This window comes from Xyrauchen texanus, chromosome 8, assembly GCF_025860055.1.
Source record: "Xyrauchen texanus isolate HMW12.3.18 chromosome 8, RBS_HiC_50CHRs, whole genome shotgun sequence".
NCBI classification, from domain to species: domain Eukaryota; kingdom Metazoa; phylum Chordata; class Actinopteri; order Cypriniformes; family Catostomidae; genus Xyrauchen; species Xyrauchen texanus.
Window position 1 is genome coordinate 14,991,151 of NC_068283.1, and position 23,093 is coordinate 15,014,243.

The following is a 23,093-nucleotide window of genomic DNA, read 5'->3' on the forward strand; positions in this document are numbered from 1 at the left end:
CCAGCCCATCAAGGTGACTCAGACCTGTATATCAGCTCTGCAGCCCTGGACAGTGGCCGAATGGTATCAGCGGGGAGTGACAATGGGAGCTGTATCTCGCCAAAAAGTCATCTCGACAGACGCGTCCAACACGGGTTGGGTTGCGGTCTGCGAGGGCTCTCCGGTTTTCGGCCTATGGTCAGTTCAGGAAAAGCTCCTTCACATAAATTGTCTGGAAATGATAGCGGTTGAGTACGCGCTCGTGCGCTTTCTCCCGGTCATTCAGGGTCACCACGTCCTGGTCCGTTCAGACACCAGATCTGTGGTATCCTACCTAAACCGTCAGGGCGGTGTCAGATCCAGGAACCTCTTCCATCTGACGAAACGCATACTGAGTTGGTCCCAGTGCCACCTGCGCTCGCTGAGGGCAACGCACGTAACAGGCCACCTGAACGACGGCCCGGACAGACTATCCAGAGACAATATTCCCCCAGGGGAATGGTCCCTGCACGCTCAAACATTCCAGACGTTATGGCACCTATTCAGCAGAGCAGAGATAGACCTCTTTGCGTCCAAAGAGAACTCTCACTGCCCAATATTTTTCTCGAAAAGCGAGGACGCGCTGGCCCAGGACTGGCCCAGACACCCGCTTTACGCCTTCCCTCCCGTCTCGCTATTGCCACTCGGTGCTCCTCATAGCCCCGCATTGGGAGAATCAGACATGGTTCCCGGAGCTTACGCAGCTGTCACTGACAGCGCCGTGGCCCATCCCAGTGAGAGCAGATCTCCTCTCTCAAGCTCGCGGCACAATCTGGCATCCCCACCCAGAGCGCTGGGCGCTGCATGCGTGGGTGACCAACGACTACCCGTCGCTCTTCCAGAAGGAGTAATAAACACCATCATACACGCTAGAGCCCCTTCCACGAGAAGACTCTATGCGTCAAAATGGTCTGTGTTCTCAAAATGGTGCACCGACAGAGACCTGGACCCGCGGACATGTGGGGTGTCGTCGCTGCTCGTATTTCTACAAGAGCTGCTGGATAAGGGCAGATCCCCATCCACGCTCAAAGTGTATGTGGCGGCCGTCGCGGCGTTCGCTGAACCCCTGCACGGCCAGTCATGGGGTAAAAACGAGCTGGTCATCCGCTTCCTCAGGTGAGCTCGAAGGATGAACCCCCGCGCCTCCATCGGTTCCTATCTGGGATCTTTCTATAGTTCTCGAAACTATGAAAGCCCCCTTTCGAACCACTTCAATCCGTGGATTTGAAATACCTTTCACTCAAAACCGCTTTTCTGACTGCCCTGTCATCAGTCAAACGTGTGGGAGACCTTCACGCACTGTCTGTCAGCGCTGCGTGTCTTGAGTTTGGACCAAGTGACTCCAAGGTCATTTTAAAGCCTAGACATGGCTATGTTCCCAAGGTGATCGGTACTCCTTTCAGAGCACAGGTCATTTCCCTATCGGTGCTGCCAGCACCGATAGCGAACGCGACGCCAATCTCCTTTGCCCGGTCAGAGCACTGAGATTGTATACTGCGAGCTCCGCCGCTTCAGACGCTCTGAGCAGCTTTTCGTTTCGCTCGAGGGCGCACCAAAGGTCTCGCGCCTCGAAACAGACACTATCTAGATGGATAGTGGACGCTATTGCTGCTGCATACGCGTCAAAAGACCTGCCATGCCCGTTGGGCATTAGGGCTCACTCCACTAGAGGCATGGCATCCTCGTGGGCATGGTCCAGCGGGATTTCCATTCACGACATATGTGTGGCAGCGGGATGGACTTCCCCTCCACCTTTGTCAGATTTTACAATATGGAAGTGCCTGCTCTGCAGGCAAAACTACTAGCGGTTTAATACGCTACAGCTCCCCTGGTGAGCTGCACTGATGGGACACATTCCACACAGACCGGCACCGCCGCTCTGTCGTTCCCTTCCCACTATGTGCTTATGTATTACACAATCAATGACCCGCATTCTTGCCGGCCAAATATTATTTCCCCACTCATAAGGGCTCCCCGGGTCCCCCTCAATTCCCTGGGGCTCATACAGTGGATGCTTGGCGCGCACGGCGTTGACAATGGGTTCCCGTGAGCGTAAGCTAGCTTACGTAATACGAGAGAACCTCTCGTAAGAGAACGTATCGGTTACCTAACGTAACCTCGGTTCTCTCTAGATGAGGGAACGAGTATTGCGTAGCCGGCTGTGCTCGCGCCCACGGCGACTTTTCGCTTCAGTCAATGAAAACCAGGGTTCCAGCCTACGAACTACGCTTATATGCACTCTAGTCACGCCCATTTTGGCGGGCTTTGATGCAGTGAGCGCCGGACGCCTCTCATTGGATGCGAGTTCGCCCAAGCTCATCTATAGGCTGCAGCAGTTGCCGCAGAGCAACCTATGAGCTCGCTAGCTAGCCCGCTCAAGGTCTGCAGCTGCCGCACTGCGTTGACAATGGATACAAAAATTAAGGATAATTTTTTGGCTTCAATATCTCAGAAAAGATGAATCTTTCCCGTAGCGTAAAGCTAGCTTACGCAATACTCGTTCCCTCATCTAGAGAGAACCGAGGTTACGTTAGGTAACCGATACGTTTTCCGTAAAGTTCTGCAGGCATGGATTCCGTGTAGGCCTCGTTTTCACAGATGTTTCCATATCTAATATGGATTCATATTATATAAATCCATATCTAATAATATCTGTTCTATTCTTACAGTTCTGTCAGAAAGATACTTACAAAACAAAGTGTTCATTCCACACTGGGTTCAGAGTCTCAGATTTGACATCGGTGACCTGGATATCTCTGCCCGCAAGTACCTCCTTAACACTGGAACGCTTCTCTAACTTTTCCCGTCTCTTGCGAAAGCTGAACTTCCTCTCCTTCTTCTCCTCTGTCTCTTTGGGTGATTGTCCCAAGAGAATTCCCAGCATGCAGTAGGGGTCACTGTAGCCTACACACCAACCAGTTAGACACAGGTAAAGATGAGCGCTGGTAAATGTATTATAAGTCAGGATAAACTAAACCAAAGCACAAACAAATAAATGGCCTATTATACTAAAAGCGACAGCTTGTCATCTCATTGTTACAGTATTAATATTGTTATAATAGAGAAGTTCAGTTTGTAGTCCTAACCCCAAAAGAGAATTAGCATTTCTGGGCCATGTGTTCCCTCTGGAATTATATGTTTTTTTTTAGAAGAGCGGTTTTTGATTTATGAGTAAAAGAAGGTCTGTGGTTATTAACATTACTTGAAGACAGAGCCGTAATCTGGGCCCCCTGACTGTATATTGCTCTGGGCCTCTTTCCTATAAAAAGAAATATACAGTTTAGAATTTGTTGTGGGGCACCCTGGACCTTTGGGCCCCTAGAATCGTAACCACCTTTCATCCCACTAGCTCTGGCCCTGCTTGAAGAGACTCTCTTAAGAAAAAAAATTACTGGGAGTTATGGCAGTAATTAACTAGCGTTTTGCATTTTTGACATAGCACGATGGATGCAGGAGGATTGTGTAGGCAAGATTATTATAATATTATTTATTTATTCACATTTAAATTATGACTGTGTACTTTATGATGTAGAACAAAACAAGAAAGTTTCCTGATAATGTTAGCAACAGATTTTAATCAATAATCAGTCACCGCTATGATAAAAGCTGGATATCCCAGAGGGTCCTGGAAAAATTAGCCTTCCTGGTTGGACAACAAACTGACATCATGTTTGAGCAAATTTATTATGGATCAACAAAAATAGCTTTGCAGACAAAATAAAGCATAAAGCTAATACAACTCTTTGATGCATCAAGTAAAATAAATAAAATGTCCTTTGATGATTTTCTGAAGGATTAGTTTATTATGTCTAGATTTAGATATAATGTCTTGCCATTTCTTTTGTTTTGGAATCTCCAAAACAAACAAAAAAATCTAATGCTTCAGAGTGCATCAACAGGACGTGTGATATTAGAATCCAGATAGAAAAAAAAACCCCACACACATAAGCTACGAAAGGCAAAAACATCTTACCATTGGTGTCTTTTGCCATGAGATTTTTGCCTTTCATTACAGAGACCCTGAGAGAAAAGCTGGCTCTCTACAAAATAACATTTCAGACATTGATTAGAATGGCACCACAGCAAAAATAAAAACTCTGAGTGAACATGTTTTATTTGCTGTTTGACATGGTGGCGGCACCTGGGTGAGTGCACAGTAAAATACTAAATGCAAGCATGCCATGCTGTAGAGTCAAGGCCATTTGGGAGCAAAGAAATCAATGCAAGTTTTCTCTCTCAAGTGTTAGATGTGAGCATATTGTACGTAACACAGGTGGAGGGAGACTGCTGTGCAAATGAAGGTTTGGATCATTGTAAAGAACATTCAATAGAACAACATTTTTCCATTCTCGTAAAAGCCTTGTAAGAGTGTACAAGATGTATCTGGGGAATCTTTTAAAGTGATAATTTGAAGTTTCTATATATATAGTTTCTAATATATATATATATATATATATATATATATATATATATATATATATATATATATATATATATATATTAATCATGCTCTGTTAAGTAAAACGGCCTCTCTTAAGATATACATTATTTCACTTTTTGAAAAATTCTTTAGCCCTTATTGATAAGCAGTGTTTGGTGTAATCTGATTACAAGTAATTAGTTACTATAATATAATTAAATTACTTTAAATTAAAAAAGTAATGTAACACATTGTAATCAGATTACAGTTACAGACTTTCAATTAATATAATTAATTTTAAGAATATTAAAGGTTTATGCATATTTCTAATGTATCATTTATGTAGAATACATGAATTATGGCCCCGTAACAAGATATTGTGAAGGAGAAATGTGAGGTGCTGAGTGTTTGACAGATTTGTTGAGCAGAATATATTTTAGAAAGTAACTTAAAAGAAAGTCTTTAGTAATGTTATTACTTCTTCAATGAATTAATTAGTAAGGTAATGTTATTAAAATTTTAGAGAAATCATTAGTCATTTGAAGTGGATTACTATTTTTGAGTAACTTGCCTAACACTGCTTGATAAGAAAGAAAAAAGTTAAATCTGATTGTCATTGCAAAAAGATGATAATAAGAGAGTTAGAGTATTTACATGGTCGCCTGGAAATATCATGTAATTTGAAAACTTCCAGACCTGGAAAACTCATGGAAATTAATAAAGTCTTTAAAAGTCATGGGCTTTGCTATTGTAAATCTACTATATCCTATATATATATATATACAGTATATCTAGAAATGCTCAACTCTAAAAAAAATTGTTGGCTAGATATTACTCTTTGTGAATGCAAAGGCCATAAAATGATTTTTTAAAATCCTTATCCAGTAATCATGAGTGAATGGAAACATCATGTGAAAATCATGGAAATTCATTGGTCAAAAGCTGTGGGATCCCTGTGTGCAGTATGGAACACAATGTGTGTAAGAACCTCACCTTGGCTTCTCTCACTCTCTGCAGTATAATGCCGTGTTCCTCTTGACCCATATCAAAGACCTGAGAGATAGAGTCATCATGGAATTTAATGGTTTCTAGAATAAATATTTAATATACAAAGACATTATAGCTTTAGGCCTCAACAATTTACGATATGGTAATGCAATGGTTCTGTAATTTTCAAAAACTTTCAATTTAAAAAACAACTATAAAAAAATGTATAATATTTTGACTATAATTTTTACATGAAGGTTCATCTGACACTTGAGAAATGCTTCAGTTCAGGATTCCTTGACCATGTGAACTGACTATTTTAACATTTATATATTTTATACATTTTACTTATATATTTATTTAATATATATTAATATTAATTATTTGGAGTTTGCATCACTACCATGATGTATATGCATGGTTTCAGTACAAACTGGTATTATACTTGTAATACATTGATTCATTTTATTATCTAACTATTAAAGTATGTAAGATAATGATATGTTAAATGCCAAATTTGTGGTGTATTTATTTTTATGTAAGTATAATAAGTCATGCCATCTTTGTGATCTTGTGATATAGGGTTGCTGAGACAATTCATCCTACAACCAGAAATGGAGATGAGCCATATTACTGTAATAAAGATTCCTGTATATTTTTATCCAAAATATCTACTCCATTTTTTTAATATGTGTGAAATTCCTCAGAATTAAAATAAACAGAGTGACTATTTGCACTAGGTGTAAATAGCATGTGGCACACAGCGTGGGTATTTGCACTCCAATAGTCTAGTAAAACACAGAAATTAAAGACAAACCCCAAGGCTGTGTATTTTTTTTTCATAAAAAATCAGATTTTTTACTCACGTCTGACACAGATCAGATATTGTTGCACACGTGTAAATGCAAAAATCCACACGAGATCTGATTTTTCCGCATCTGATCTGAGCCACTTTCAAACGTGGTTTTAAATCAGATACATATCTGATATCTGGATATTTGTCCTATGTCTAAACATGCATATCTGATTCCCCTTGGATTTCCCCTTGGTGTCCTTATGAAGCAGACGTGCCTGTAGGTGCTCACACAAAAACTCAAAGCTTCTCTTGTTGAGGCTAAGTTTTGAACCCACTCCCTGTCGTCAAACGTGTGGACACCACTGCTAAGTTCTAGCCCTATTCAGACTAATTTGTTCCCTTTAGTAGGAACTGGAGCTGCGTAATCGCATTTGGACACAGAATGAGTGTCACATGTGCACAAGTGCTTAAGCAAGTTACGTCAAGGGCTCCATAAAAGAGTTTGCTTTGCACCATCAAGTAATATTTTCTGTTCTTTAGTTCACAATCTCATCTGGCCTGTGTTGTACCAAGAACTCACGTTGAAGCGAGGATCATTATTATTCTCCCTTATGAGTGGCAACACAGGATGGAATTTAGGAAGTTCTTACCTTCGTGCATAGGAGAACATCTAGCCGAATCCCAGGAGAGTGACAGAGAGAACCGTAGGTCTCTGTCAACTCCCATCTCCTCTGCATCCACGCTGGCCTCCCACGAGTTCATCATCGATGATGATTCCCTCAACATGTGTATTGCCTGTCTGGGTTTTTGCCACGCGGAGGACTCATTGGAGGGTTCGGATTGCCCACAGTGATTTAATGAACGTCAGGACACTCCGTGAAAGGCTTGCATCCTTTTCAAATTCAGTCAAGCTGACCACGTGTCTGCCAGTGGCATGTGGCCATTTGACTTGTGGGAGGCCGACACGGACATAGAGGAGATGGGAGATGGGATCTACAGTTCTCTCTGTCGCTCTCCCCGGATTTGGCTAGATGTTCTCCCATGGAGTTTACATGCAAACATTTGTGTCCTAGCCCTGAGGCCAGCAGTGTGGTTTCCTTTGGTACTGAGGATGAGGACTCCATATCTATGGTGGCATTGGATTCCGAGGATCTCGACGTTGGCCAGGCTGAAGCCTTACCTCCTAGTGGTCGGATTTCCAGACCTTCAACAAATTATGTGAAATTGCTGGAGGTTATTTCATGTGCAATGGAAAAATTACACCTTGATTAACCGGATGAAGTGCATTTGGAGGATTGTAAATCGATCTTGGACAACTGTTTTTGTGGGCCAGTGGGCCAGCACGCAGCTACGCCTTGTAGGCTGCTCCCTTTTTCCCCGGACCTCCATTGTGAGATTTTTTAGTCCTGGGATCAACCTTATAAGGCCAGGATTACGATTCAATCGGCCTCTGAGTTTTCTAATGTGTGTCGAGCTTCCGACCACGGATATAATTCGGTCCCAGCAATGGAAGAGACGCTGGCTGCCCATCTCTCTCCTTCTTTGGTGACCACATGGAAATCGAGGCCTTCTCTTCCCTCGAGTCTGCCTCATCTCCAATGCGTTCATATTCAGTATCTTCACAACAACCCACCAGAGAGCTGCATAAGGTGCAGGACACGAGTTTTGTACCCCCTCAGAAGGATTGGGGTCCTCGTTCATTCCCACCATCACAGGCGCGTACATGTAGGTGTTTGGATGTTGGACCTTTTAAACTGCCGGCAGGACACCAGACTGTACAAACGTATCTGTGTCATTCCTGTTTGCCCTTTCGGACAGTATCGGGTTGAGTTTGCCATTGTTCACAATTTTAAAACCTGAGAGCCAGAATATAGTTCAGTTTCACCTCGCAATAAAAACTCACATTCCGAATTCAGCCATTCAAGGGTATCGAGACATGCGTAACATAATTCAATGTTCATCAAACACAAGTGTTCACAAAACACACAGTGAACATAAGCACCACACGCTGTCCCCCCATAAAGAATGCTGGGGCCATTGAGGCAAACCAGTTTTCCTAAATAAACATTTCCCCTGATGTTCGTACATGTTTCTCTATTCAAAATGCCAGGGAAAATTATTATTCTTTCTAAGTCCTTGCTGCAAAGGTATCTCAGGGCTATCATCTGTTCTGCCTGAATACAATAAAGGCAAAAAAATTATCAAATTCCCTTCAACCAGCCTCAGTAGTAGAGGAGCAAAGACTTCCCTCTGGTGTGCCACTGGTTCAGGGTCAGTCACAAAAGTAAGCTAAGCTAAGTGGTTACAGGTTGCGCTGCAGGCAGAAGCCATGCATTAATCCCTCTTTCTCCCAGTTCTCCCAGTTTGAATGATGCTTATTTCCATATTCAGATTGCGCCGAAGTACAGGTGCTTTCTCAGATTCACTTTCAGGGGCAAAGCATATTAATTTTATGTCCTTCCGTTTGGATTGCACTGGCACCACGCATTTTCACAAAATGCATGGATGCGGCTTTGATGATCTTGAGGCTTCAGGGCATCCGTGTTTTGAATTATCTCAATGATTGGTTGGTGCTAGCCGTCTCGGAGACTTCGATTAGTGGCGCTGTTTTGACCATCTCAAGTATGATTTTTGACTCTAGTCTCTCTCCTGGAAAAAGTGCCTTGGGAGATTCCAGTCAGAACAGACATGTTATCTCAGGCTTGGGGCAGCATTTGGCACCCCCGGCCAGTCTTGTGGAAGTTATGTGTATGGCCCCTGTGCTATTCCTGTTAGAGCAAGTGGATTGGACCTTCCGGAATGAGTTCTGAATTGGTACCTCTGTGATGAGGATCAGAGGCTGAGAACTTCAACTGTTCTTTTTGTATATAAATGTTTGGCCAGAAATGTGTATATAGTTGTCAAAAATTTTGTCAAGAAAACAAGAAATGGAATACTAACACCTGGTGCTTCCTGGACCAGATTCCCACAGGAATCATTTGAGTTTGGGCGGGAGATTAATGTAAACACAGATATCAGATACGAGTCATGTCTTCAGTGAATGTTAAAAGATGGGACAAAAAATCGGATCTGTGCATTGCAGTGTAAACGCAGCCTAAGTGTCACTGCAATAGCATAGTGTGAATTGACTATGTGGATGTGCTATTTTACAACCCAGGTTCGATTCCACCATTCGTCCCAATTTTCCTAATCCTGTTCTCCTTTCTCCACTCTAAATATTTCCTTTAATACTACTTAAAATATTAACTAAAAATGTAGATTAAGATCTCACAGTGATTTGGTCACAGTGAAGGTCTGAGAGTTGAGAGAAAGGAATTATCCATGGTTTTATTATAGTATTATGGCAGTAACCAGGTTTAGCTGGAAGCCATAGTTTTAATGCAGTTAATCATATTGTTACTACAGTGATTTGGTGTTAATATAGTAACAATTATTAATTTTGTGGTTACCATGATTTTACTAAAAAATACCATGGTGATACTATGGGTGCTGTAGTAAAACCATGGATAATTTTTTAAAGGGAAGGTTTGGGTTGGGTGTAGGAGTCAGTGTAGGGTGTTTGTGTCTAACTAACACAATAAACATTGCAAGTGATGCCCCTAGACTGTATGTTAGTATTTAATTAGGGGTGAAAATAACACTATTTGTTATTAGTGCAAAGATGATGCTTTTTTGCTATTTACACTAAGTGCAAATAACTGCTGTCTAAAATAAAATGCATTATATATCAACCAATTAATAATGTTAATTATTATAACAATTATCATTGTAATTATTTCCCTTTAAGAATAATCTTCAAATGTTTACCCTGGTCTTTTTTGACCCACTTATGCATTCTAGGAGGTATTGTTGCGTATGCATTTTAGGATTAAACAAATTAATCTAATTCATAGACTGTGAGCGCAAAAAATAATTTTCCTTGTAAGAGGGGTCTTTGCTTGTTATTGTAGGAAATCAAAGGACAGGTTATGTCAGTGGTCAAGGCAAAATTTAATCAGACAGAATAATATTACACAACAAACGTAGGACCTGTTGCCACTGAAGAAAGCATACACATCAGGGAAGGTTTGAAGGTGAGTAAATAATGAGAGAAATTTAATTTTTGAGTGAACTAACCCTTTAATACACAAGGGCCGCTGTCATAGAGACAAGTAAGGGGCCGTTCACACCGAATGTTTAGGTCAGCACTGTTTTTCAATAGCTTATCTATGTAAACATGATGGCATTCTTTGACCGTTGTGATGATTTTTCATTGTCTCGTGCAGGACCTCCATTTCTTTTTAGACACCGAGTTCTAAACACCGAGGCTGTTTCAGAACATAGGAAGTCCCTCGTTGTAGGTCTCATGATGGAATCATACTCCTCTAGAGTGACAGGGGCTTAATTGGGGTAATATTAGCACTGAACATCAATCCCCATTGGTCATGGGCTTTGATGTTTAATCATATCTGAGTCAAGAGCCGTAATACTTTATTTTGATGGTCCCAAGTAGATATTTAACTGACTATAAGTGACTTATCAGTGTTTCAACAAACATTCAGTAGACTATCAATAACCTGTATAACAGCAGCAAAATAACAGCTTATCGACTGACTTGCTATAGCTAGTTAACAGTGTTTCAACAAACATTCAGTGGACTTTCAGTAGCCTGTATATAGATCTCTATGAATGACCTACTTACATTATTGTTGAGAACATCAGCTCATTAAAAGGTCATTAATAAAGATCTATATACAGGCTACTTGTCATGTTCACTGTTGTCTTTTGTTTTTGTGCTTTTATGTTGAAGTTTAGTTTAGTTTCTGTGTCCTCTTTGGTTTTTGTAGTCCTTTGTAGTTTCTTTTTATGATTGGTGTTCCCCTGATTGTATCCACCAGGTGTCCCTCATTCCCTTGTTTGTTCCTCTCTGTATTTAAACCCTGGTTCTTTGTTCAGTCATTGTCGATTGTTGAATGTTCACGTATTCATGTTCGTGCCCATGTTAGCATACTCTTGTCATTCGTGTTCGTTCGTTCGTTCGTTCGTTCGTTCGTTCGTTCGTTCGTTCGTTCGTTCGTTCGTTCGTTCGTTCGTGGAAACCTTACCCTTCGTGGATGTTTTATTAACCTATGTTCTGCTGTATGTTATTTTGTGTTTGAGTTTGTTTTTTCCCATCGTGGACTTTTCATTTGTTCCCATGTTTGTCTGTGCTTGTTGAATAAAACCGCAGTTGGATCCGCACCTCCCGTCTGCCTTCTCCTCCTTCCCACACAATTCGTAACAGAACAATCGACCCACTATGGATCCAGCGGTTCAGCAAGCTAACTTCCGGCTGCTCAGTCTGAAGCAAGAGGACCAATCGGTGGAGGACCACATTTACGACTTCCTCGAGCTGGCGAACGTCTCAGACTTCCTGGACTCAGCCTTGGTGGTCTTCTTCAGGGGCAATTTGAACGCTTCGCTGAAGGAGCGGTTGCCACAGGCGATGCACGGCTGGACTCTCCGCGACTTCCTGGAGGCGGCATTGCTGGTCTGCGGCTCGCCGTTCACCGTTTAGGAGGACCCTACCTCTCCACCCACGGCGGTGACTCTCCAGTCGTCCCTAACGCTCCCTGTCACGCCAGCCCCTCCGGTCAGTGAGCAAACCCCCACGCCTGTCGCTGTCAACGAGCCAGCACTGCCAACTTCGTCTGCTCGGAGGAGGAAGAGAAGGAGGGCTTCCGCCTCCCAGCCAACGTCAGCCACGGTCAAAGAGCCTGAGCCCACGTCAGCCACGGCCAGCGAGCCTGAGCCCACGTCAAGCGAGCCAGCGCCTACGCCAGCCACGGTCAGCGAGCCTGAGCCCACGTCAAGCGAGCCAGCGCCTACGCCAGCCACGGTCAGCGAGCCAGCGTCTACGCCAGCCACGGTCAGCGAGCCAGCGTCTACGCCAGCCACGGTCAGCGAGCCAGCGTCTACGCCAGCCACGGTCAGCAAGCCAGCGTCTACGCCAGCCATGGTCAGCGAGCCAGCGCCTACGCCTGCCATGGCTAGCCAGCCAGCGCCTGTAGCCTCGACCGTCCCTGGGCCAGCGCCTGTAGCCTCGACCGTCCCTGGGCCAGCGCCTGTAGCCTCGAACGTCCCTGAGCCAGCGCCTGTAGCCTCGACCGTCCCTGAGCCAGCGCCAGTAGCCACGACCGTCCCAGAGCCAGCGCCAGTAGCCACGACCATCCCAGAGCCAGCGCCCCTCGAGTCCTCTGTGCCCCCTCGGACTGCCTTCCTGCCCCCTGTGCCCCCTCGGACTTCCTTCTTGCCCCTTGTGCCCCCTTGGACTGTCTGCCTGCCCCTTGTGCCCCCATGGTCTGTCTGTCTGCCCCTGGTGCCCTCATTTTGTTTTTTGTGGGGGTTTTTTGTCTTTTGCTTTTGTTTTAGGATCATCTGGAATCCGATCCTTTGAGGGGGGATTCTGTCATTTTCACTGTTGTCTTTTGTTTTTGTGCTTTTTATGTTGAAGTTTAGTTTAGTTCCTGTTTACTGTTGTCTTTTGTTTTTGTGCTTTTATGTTGAAGTTTAGTTTAGTTCCTGTTTGGTTTTTGTAGTCCTTTGTAGTTTCTTTTTATGATTGGTGTTCCCCTGATTGTATCCACCAGGTGTCCCTCATTCCCTTGTTTGTTCCTCTCTGTATTTAAACCCTGGTTCTTTGTTCAGTCATTGTCGATTGTTGAATGTTCACGTATTCATGTTCGTGCCCATGTTAGCATACTCTTGTCATTCGTGTTCGTTCATGGAAACCTTACCCTTCGTGGATGTTTTATTAACCTATGTTCTGCTGTATGTTATTTTGTGTTGGAGTTTGTTTTTTCCCATCGTGGACTTTTCATTTGTTCCCGTGTTTGTCTGTGCTTGTTGAATAAAACCGCAGTTGGATCCGCACCTCCCGTCTGCCTTCTCCTCCTTCCCACACAATTCGTAACACTACTGAAAGTGTACTGAATGTTTTTCAGAAACACTGTTAACTAGCTATAGCAAGTCAGTCGATAAGCTGTTATTTTGCTGCTGTTATAAAGGTCGACCGGAGACGGCAGTGTGACAGAGAGAGAGATTTACGGGCAGCTGTCCGACACCTGTGTGTGTGTGTGTGTGTTTATCTTTTTGGATCAGTTTTATATTAAACTATTGTGTATAACGTTCTTGCCTCCTCCTTTCCCTTTAACCCCCTTTTACAGTGGTCTGCAGAAAAAAATATTATTTCACCTTCTGCAGGTAGCTGAAAATGTCCCCTTCATTTGTGACATACTCAGGTGATGGCACCCCAACCCGATTGACCATGGTGTAGATCGCCTCCTCATACAACAAGTCAAGCTGAAAGAGAACAATTTTAATAATATCATCTCAAATATATCATAACAGTGTTTAACCTTCGTCAAAACTTCAATGTAACACTGTGTTCTAAACAAACGTGACTTGATAAAGCAACAAAAGGCACCTTTTCGTGTTAAACATTGTTCCCCTTCTGTCACTCACTCGACGTTGTGTTGATGTAGTGACACTAGGAGTCGCTCTTGGGAGCCACAAAACACCTCAGATCTTTGAGGAAAGGCCAATGAAAATTGGCAAGTTGAATTTGCACATGCTTCTCCCCCGGACAAACGGATATAAAAGGAGAAGGAATGCCCACTCTCATTCAGGTTTTGTGCTGAGGAGCCCAGACAAGGTCCCAGCCATTTCAGCAGCTAGTACAGCATTGTGGCAAGAGGGACACCACGTCCCATTCCCTCCATCAGGGAACGGAGGTTACGACAGTAAACAAGACATTCCCTTTCTGTCACTCACTCAACGTTTTGTCGATGTAGTGACAGTAGGGGTCCCTATAGAAAAACGGCACAACAGCTGAACCGTGTTACGTGAACTGCCGATGCAGGTACAAGCAAGCTGATGCGTACGTAATAGCAGGTACTTCAGACTGCAAGTAACCTCCCCCAATGCCCCCAATATAAAATATCATTATTTACTTCTTTATCTTATTTATGTATACATCTGTGTTGTCTTATACGTATTTTAAACTTTTTATTTTAATTATAATTTTTTTTGCCTTCACTTGTACTTCTTGTTTTTATGACTCAGTTATAGTATTCATACATTGTCAGATCTGTGTAATTTTGTACATCTTATTGAACATTTATATTGAACCTTCTGAAAGTGTGGATGTGGAAAATCGTACGTTTTTCGGGAAAAATTGTAAATCGGGAGTACAGCAGGAGGAGGGGTGGAAAAACAGGAGAAACACTGTAAAATTGGGAGTGTTGGCAGGTATGCCCTGGACAAATTTCTTCTCGCTGGAAACCTATTGCATCATATCTCATAAGGACACAGTGTAACGTGTGTAAATTTTGTACCACCAGAAGGAAGCGTGCCAATATAGTGGCAATATAGTATCTGAATCATTCTTGATTTTCACTCAAAATATTTTTTTTAAGGATAACCACGAGACTCACCTCATCCCTGGTTACTCTCTCTGGAACAAAAGCCTCATCCTTGCACTCTGGGGGTGGAGGAGTGCAGCTGCTGTCCTCCTTTATATGTATGAGGATGAAGAACCGATATAAACAAAGATGAGAGGTGAGCTAATCAACGATGAGTGGGGGAGACCATTAATTGTGCTTAACAATGAGCTCAGAAGCTCTGTAATCATGTAGATTTGAGGGCTTCAAAGAGCTGGTGAGAGAAAACTTATACAGCCTTTAGAATTATTCTCAATGAGACATTTCTAATTCTATCCAAAATATGAGCTCAGTTATGGTAATAGAATAAGAGGATCTGAACAGTAACATGGCAATAAACTTTCCACTCTCGTTATAATTGAACACAATGATACATCATTTACATTTTTAGACGGGAACAGTTTGTGACTCTACAACACATTTAGGACTCTGAGAGAAGCAATTTGAACCAAATATTCTGATCAATGACCTGACAATCAAGAGTTTCAGGTTTCTATCTCCAAATAATGTTCTTCACAAGGCTTATAAATTGATTTCTGAAAGGCTCAGATAGAAAAGTATTTGATTCTACTTTAACCAAAAAGTACCATAGTTTTTCATCATGATGCCTTGGTACTACAAGGCTTGTTTGGACATGTACATAGTAGTACAATTGTATACATTGAAGTACCTTGGATTATGATTTACTGTCATAAAACTAAGTTGACAGTTGTGCTTTCTCCAATGATAGAGCCACTGAGGTTGTTATAGGCTCATTTATAAGAAAATTAGAAGCATTCCAGTCAGTTTCCAATTTTTTTTTAGGTTGAATTCTTTTAACTTGACAGTGCATCTGAAAAACAAGACAACAAATTGCACGACACAACCGTAAATATTGTCCAATCTAGCGTGTTTACATAAAAATTATTTATTTTCCAAAAACAGTCAATCGGTCATGAACCTGAAGCAAAATAAAAGAGAGATTCACTACTCTCCTTAAAGAAAATTGTTTCCCATTTCAGCTTGGTCAAAGACCACCTGGATAGTTCAGACAGCTGATGGAAAAATGTATGTAAGAAGCTTGTATGAATTGTTATACAAATTGTCCAGTATTATTTGGAGCTGTATTAGAATCAACATGATCACACAGGATATCGACATGTTACTTTCAAAAGTTAATGTACCCTGAAATAAAACCCATTCTGCTGAATTACTGACAAGTGCCATTCCCAATTAGACATTTTTGCATCAATTTAGATGCAAAGATGACTTTAGATTACCCTTTAGCACTACTAATAGCACATTGCACAAGCAATCCTCTAGACATGAGTTTTGGTCCCATGGAAACCAAGAAATAATCACATTCACATAGCCACTGATGAGGGCGCTGCATTTTCACTTTATTTTAGCTAAAAAAAAATATAAAAAAAACTAATATATATATATATTAATATAAATCTTTTTTTTTTTTCTTTTTTGGACACCACTAATGGTTAGGTTTAGGGTTGTGGTTTGGATTAGGAGGTACAGTTAATAAAATACTGTGTGCATTTCCTTGCACACAGTATTTTACTGTACTGTATTACATAATTTACAACTGATAATACTTTTTGGCACCACATTTTTCACTCACTCTTTCCACATATAGCAAACTAGGTGACATTCACTATGTAGTGACAAGTAAACATGTCTGCGGTTTTGGACACAGTATAAAGAAAACTTCCAGTTTAAGTCTTTTCTGTCCACGCTGAAAGCTACTCCCTATTGTAAGAGAAAGTGTCATAGCATTGTGCTGACCTTTACATCATACTTATCCTTTAGTTTTAAACATTGCCCACAAACATCTACTCAGTTTACTTAAAAAATACATGACTTGTATTACACATATAAAACTAATATTGGCATTATACTGTATTCATTCTGTATAGCCCGAGGGGAAACTGGACCCTCAGCTGAGCCTGGCTTCGCCCAAAGGTTTTTTTTTGTTTTGTTTATTGTTTTCTCCATCTAATGAGATTTGGGTGCCTTGCCATAATCGCAAATGGCTTGCTCACTATGTGCTCTATGAAAAGAACTTGATTTGACATCATTACAACTGCAACTGTTATAGATACACCGAATATTGACTACACAGTCTATACAAATATATCAGATATTGTCACTTGCAAAATGACAGTCAGTCTTAACAATCAGATATCATTTCTGTGCGTTCTGAACAAAGCCTTTGGACTGAAGATACTGGGGGATTAGTGAAAAGGATACACCCTGCTAAAAGCAGGGAAGCCCAATCTTTTGGAGAAAAAGTTACCTCAGTTTGGCTGGCAGACAGCAGACTATCCTGTTTCTGGAGGATTTTATTCATGCGGTCAAAGAACTCCCCATTTCCCCTGGCAACCCTGAAAAAAAAGATGGATCAGTTCAGTCGTGAAACATTGTACCTTTGTTTACCTTAAATTATGCAATGAGGCTTCAAAATGAGTCTCTCTTCAAGTAGAGACTGGGGTATTTTTCCTATACGGTAATCATAATCACATACAGTATATGCTGAGAACTCATCTGGAGCATTATTCATTCACACTAATAGGATAAGCAGAGCAAAAGCATTGAGATCTTTGACAGGCATCCAGCAACTGTTTGTTTAGGTTGACATGTTATGACTTGAACATAGATAAATGGAGAAGTGGTGATACAATGTCAAATTGTCAAATTTAGTCTGAAACCGAGAGCAGTGTTGACATATATGACAGGATGAGGACAAATGCAAATTTTACTTTTAGACAACGCCCACAGTTTGAGGAAAAGTCAAAATGAATAATTTTTAATTCACTTAGAACAACACTGAAGTTAAAAGTACTTCTTGTAATTTACTCTACACTCTAAAACCAGCCTTAGTGGCAACGGGCCTAACGTGCAACCCCACATGATCTCAGTTCAGGATATTCAAGGTTATCATTAAAGGGTACTACATTTGATGCTCAGAATAATGTGACAAAACAACATAACATTAATCTCAGTTAAGTTTGTCTTTAGGAGAACCTCCAAATAAACTAAATCTGGTAAGAAACCGTATTTATTTTTTACATTGAAACCTGTTTGTGTCAAAAGAGTAACATCTCTAGTTTCATCTGAAATTTCATTTGGAAAATTTCAGCGATATATAGTGAAACAGCACTCTGTTAAACACAATGACCTCCTACGAGGACACTGGGTTAAACTTACCAAGGAATTCCTACTGTATATCCACTGTGTGTTATCACCATGAAGAATCAATGGGTGCATCCAAAAGCTGGAAAATGTTGCTTTCAGGGTCAGTATATGGAGTTAGAATGAAAATACAGTGCATTTCAAACTGTTCTGAGACCAGTGCAGACAGACAGAACACTGGAGGTTAAGTCATTCACTAATTAGGGAACAAGGGAACATCCAAACGCTGGAGAATGTTGCTTTCAGAGGATGTACGGAGTTAGGATGTAAATAAGGAGGCTTTCAAACTGTTCTGAGACCAGTGTAATCAGACAACACACTGAAGATTGAGTCATTCACTAAATAGGGAGCAAGGGAGCATTCTATTTCTTTCCTATGCAGCTAAATGCATTCACTCCTAACTCCTTGTCAAAAGTTCAGTTTCAGGCTGCGGATGACGTTTGCACCACTCAACATGGGTCACGGGACAATGATAATCAGTATATACAGTAGATTCAGAATTTATGAATTTATGATTATTTATGTTAATTTCTGATCCGTAAAATGCTTCAGCACTGGCAATCACTTGTTTGTTTGACAGTGCAAAGAGATTGAGATTTTGTTGCCAAATTAGAGAAAACATTGTAACATAAATTCAAATCAAGTCAAGTAATTTTTATTTGAATACTTTTATTTGTGCTTTTTATTTGTGCCAATACAGATTGTTCTAAAGCAGGTTTACAGAAAATAAGCTGTAATGCCTGTAATGTCTTAAAAACATGAATAACCAACACTCCTGAAACATAATCAATTTTATATAAAAATCTGAATTTCTATAGCTTGGTTTTATTTAAAATTCCACAACTTAGTCCCACTGTCCCCATATGAGGACATGCATTTCTTGTCAGGGAGAACACAAGAGATCCAAGTGTGGAGGAATAGTTCACAGAGTTTATTGAACTCAATAAATTGAAGAAAAGAAAAGCAGGCGAGGAGCGAAAATTCTGGCACAGACTGCAGTGTGAAGATGAAGAGTGTGTTCATAGGAGTGCATGCGTCATGGCAGAGTGGAAAACAGATAATTGAGGAACCCTCAGGTGAAGAATATGCAGGGCTGGTGGTGAGCGAAGATACTGGATGGCTGGTAACTGGAATCCAACAGCACAGGCAGAGACTGGCAACCAGCACAGAAAACACGAAACAGGACCAAGTGAGGCAGAGAGAGTGAGGTGAATTACTCTAACACACACAACAATCTAGCAATTAACATGATATATAAGAGGGTTGAAATAAGGAGGAAAAAATTAGGGAAGTCTAAGGGAAAAGAGGGAAAGACAACCAAACCACCCACCACCTGAAGGGTTACCATGACGGAGGTGGAATTGTTCCAGGATCTCTCCTCAGGTCCATAACTCACCCAGTCTACCAGGTACTGGAACCTTCTGTCCTTCCTTCTGACATCTATCAACCTTTTAATGGTGTAAGTCGGAGCGCCCTCAACTAGGCATGGTGAAGGTGGGAGGGGTGCGGCAGATGCAAATTGTAATGAAAAACTGGTTTAATCTTGGAGATGTGGAATATGGGATGGATGCAATTTAAGGCGGAACAGATCAGGCTAATGACCTTAGAGATAGGAAAATACACAATGAAATTAGGGCCCAGCTTACAAGAGGGGATTCGGAGCAGGATGTTTTTGGAAGACAACCAGACCTTCTGACCACACACGTTTGATGGGGACCGGTATCAGCCCGCAAACCTCTTAATGCAGGCGCCAGTCCAGAGGAGGTCTTCTCTGGCTATTTTCCAGTTGTGACGGCACATCTGAATGAATGCGACTGTGGATGGGAACCGAACATCGGATACTTGAGTGGGGAACAAAGTGGGTTGGTACCCGAGGCTACACTGGAAGGGTCATAACCCTGTAGATGACTACAGCATAGATTGTGGGCACAATCGATCAAGACTAAATGAGAGCTCCAAGAAGACGGATTACGAGAAGCTACACAGCGCAGGATTCTTTCAAGGTCATGATTGGCCCGTTCTGCTTGCCCATTAGTCTAGGGATGGAACCCAGAAGATAAACTCACGGTAGCCCCTAGCTTTTGACAGAATTCTGCCCAAAACTGTGATACAAATTGGGGTCCCCTGTCAGAAACCTCATAAAACGGGAGGCCATGAATGTGGAAAATGTTGTTAGTGACTTCATCCGCTGTATCCCTCGCTGTGGGTAGTATCGGGAGGGGAATGAAATGAGCCACCTTCGAGAACCGGTCCACTAAAGTCATAACGTCTGTGTTGCCATGGGACAGGGGGAGACTGGTAACAAAATACATGGCTAAATGTGACCAGGTGAGAAGAGCCCAGCTGGGGGCTGACGTGAGGTCTTATTAGATGCACAATTGGGACAAGAGCCAATTCAACTTTTCACTTCAATTTCATTCAACTTGCACTAGCGATGGCCAACAGAATATCTGTCTAATAAGCACTTGAGTGCGAGGCCCCTCTGGATTGCAAGCTACGTTGGAAGAGTGGCACCACTGAAGGCCATATGTCCAAACCGAGCACGGAACGTATAACAGACTCTCTGGGCACTTGGCGGGAGAGGTAGTGTTGCAAAGCATGGAACGGAACTGACTTTAGCCTCCACGTCCTAGGACACCATGCCCACCACCAGAGAGGAGGGTTGAATGATATCCGGTGGGATGGTGGATGTCTCGACTTTGAAACATCGAGACAATGTATCAGGATTAATATTATTTGAGCCCGGGCAGTACGAGTGTACGAAGTCGAAACGCATGAAAACAGTGCCCAGCGAGCCTGTCTGGAATTAAGATGCTCACCCAAAGCCAGCCTGACAGCCAACAATTCTTTGTTACCAACATCGTAATTCCGCTCTGCTGGGGTAAGGTGAAGAGAAAAAAGTGCACGGATGTATCTTCTGAGGAAGAGCGCGGCGACAGAACCACTTCAACACCAAACTCTAATGCATCCACCTCCACCACGAACTGCTGTGAAGGGTCGGGAGTGTTAAGGATGGGGACAGGTGCCGTCAGTCTGCTGAAGGGTGGTGGCAACTGACACACATGAGGGAAAGACAATCAAAACAAACAGAACAAACTGGCGAACTCACCAAGAACGTGATATTTCTAGGAAAACTATTTGCTCTAAAATAAAATGCATGTTTATTAGATGCTACTAGTTGCGAATTAAAAAGGGAAATGGACAATGGACACAGTAGTAGTGTTCGGGTCTCAGGAAGTTAAGACTATGTGTCTTACTATTGTGTTCACCAGGCTGCTAAACTAGCTCAACCAGAATTACTCCCTTGACCAACCACACTATAAAAAGAGGTTACCTATTTTTTACTTGCATTAAACCAGTTAATTTAGATTGTAACACAGCGTCACCAGCTAATTTGTGCTGGTGCTTTGAAACAATTTGTACTGTATTGCCGAGAGTGCTATACAAATACAAATGACTTGAATTGAGCAGCATGGCTATGATGTTGGAACAGCATGCTGGTATTAGTTGTCTTTTTAGAAGGACAGGTAATGTATTACTTTACACATAAGAAAGAAACCAGATGTGGCTCAGGCCAAGCAAAACAAACAAACTTGATGGTTAACTTTCACACAGATTTAACCAGGGGAACTTGTCATGGATAGTGTTGCTTCTAGTTTATCTACAAAATGCCTGTGCTGACTAGGGATAGAGGTGACAGGCCTCCCTATCCCTCTGACAAGCCTGAAAATCAACAACTTGAAGCACATATCGGAGAGACAGCCTCCATGGAGATCAGAAAAGGATGGACATTTTCTGTCCTCATTAGCGTCACTGCCGCACTGTTTAAATATTATCAATGCAACATGTATACAATTGTGTCCTGTCACTTATGATCAAGATTCTTCCACACTGTCCAATTTCATTTATTGTACCGTGAGGCAATCCAGGGAGGGGGCGGGAAACGTGCTTCTCCAGCAAAGCGGGGTGAGCTCCTGGACCCCTGCCATTTGCTAATTTCCCAGACCCGGTCGTCATGGTGATGATATCACGTTCAATGTGGGATTGGTAGGCTGACCAGAGCACCTAGGGAATAACGCCCATCTCTCTTGCTCTGCCCTGGCTGACTTCAGTAGAGTGTGGAGGAATGAGGGGAGAATGCATTAGTATGGCCATACAGCTGTCAAAAAAGCTCTCCAACCCCCTCTCTTTCATTATTTATCCTACCGGCCCAAGTACTCCACATAATTCCTTTATCAACACCACAGCAATCACAGCAGGAGTGCATTAGATACTTGTGCCCCCAGATATCCAACAAAGCGCACATGGGATTCCCTCTGGAGAAAAATTAGTGCTGACACTTTGAGTCTGCATACATTTGTGTATAAATATACAGAAAATTAGGCTATATATTACATAATTAGCTGGCTAATTTAGGACTGTCTAGACTATTTTGTTCTTCCCTTTGGGAAAGAGAAATCGCAAATGAGATCTCTTTAATTTTGAAAGTGTATCTCAGAGACAGCAGTGAGAATGGGGAGCAAATTAACACTTTTGCTTAAAGGTGTCGTAGGTGATTTCAGCTGTTTTGCTCATTTTTAAAGACATGTCAGTTAGACATCACATTGCTAACTCCAAGACATGTCAGCAAACCCAAAAGAAAATAAATTAATTCACAATTTCATCAATGGCTGTCACTGAGACATGCATGATTTCCCATTGATATATGTCAAGTCAAGTCAAGTCATTTTATTTGTATAGCACATTTAACCGAACAACAGTTGACCCAAAGTGCTTCACAGGTTAAAACAGAAAAGGCAAAAACAATATGCCTTGACAAATTCATAAAAATGAGTACAGGACTCCTTAAATACATTCCAAAAAAAAAAAAAAAAAAAAAAAATCAAAAAGAATTAAAGGCAAGAGAATATATGTTGGGGTAATATATGTTGGGTAATTGGGACTTTTAACATTTTAAAAAGAAAAGTAAAAAAAAAGGTGCTTTCAGCACTTTTAAGATTCCAGAAGAGATCTCATAAACATCACAAACTGTACTTATAATAGTAAAAAAAAATTTTTAAAAAAGAATCAATCAAAACTCAAAGTACATGAAATCAAATGAATATTATTTTTTGCTAAGGGATTATAAAACGGTTCAATAAATGGATAGATCACCCAAATATTTGAATTCTCTCATCATTTACTCACCCCGATGCCATCCCAGATGTGAATGACATTCTTTCTTCTGCTG

The 23,093-nt window shown here is 41.8% G+C and overlaps 1 protein-coding gene across 1 annotated transcript in view; it reads right to left on the reverse strand.

Annotated features, from left to right (window-relative positions):
- The window catches only part of LOC127648097 (BAI1-associated protein 3-like), a 57,663-nt gene extending 35,811 nt beyond the window's left edge, over nt 1-21,852 (reverse strand). The window contains exons 1-8 of the mRNA XM_052132706.1: nt 21,778-21,852; nt 20,723-20,916; nt 16,968-17,055; nt 14,675-14,752; nt 13,434-13,541; nt 5,432-5,491; nt 3,992-4,058; nt 2,709-2,922 (exon numbers count right to left, since the gene is read on the reverse strand). Of these exons, the coding sequence (XP_051988666.1) occupies nt 2,709-2,922; nt 3,992-4,058; nt 5,432-5,491; nt 13,434-13,541; nt 14,675-14,752; nt 16,968-17,055; nt 20,723-20,916; nt 21,778-21,852 (884 nt within the window). The remainder of the gene's footprint in view (nt 1-2,708; nt 2,923-3,991; nt 4,059-5,431; nt 5,492-13,433; nt 13,542-14,674; nt 14,753-16,967; nt 17,056-20,722; nt 20,917-21,777) is intronic.
- Between the last annotated feature and the right edge of the window lie 1,241 nt (nt 21,853-23,093).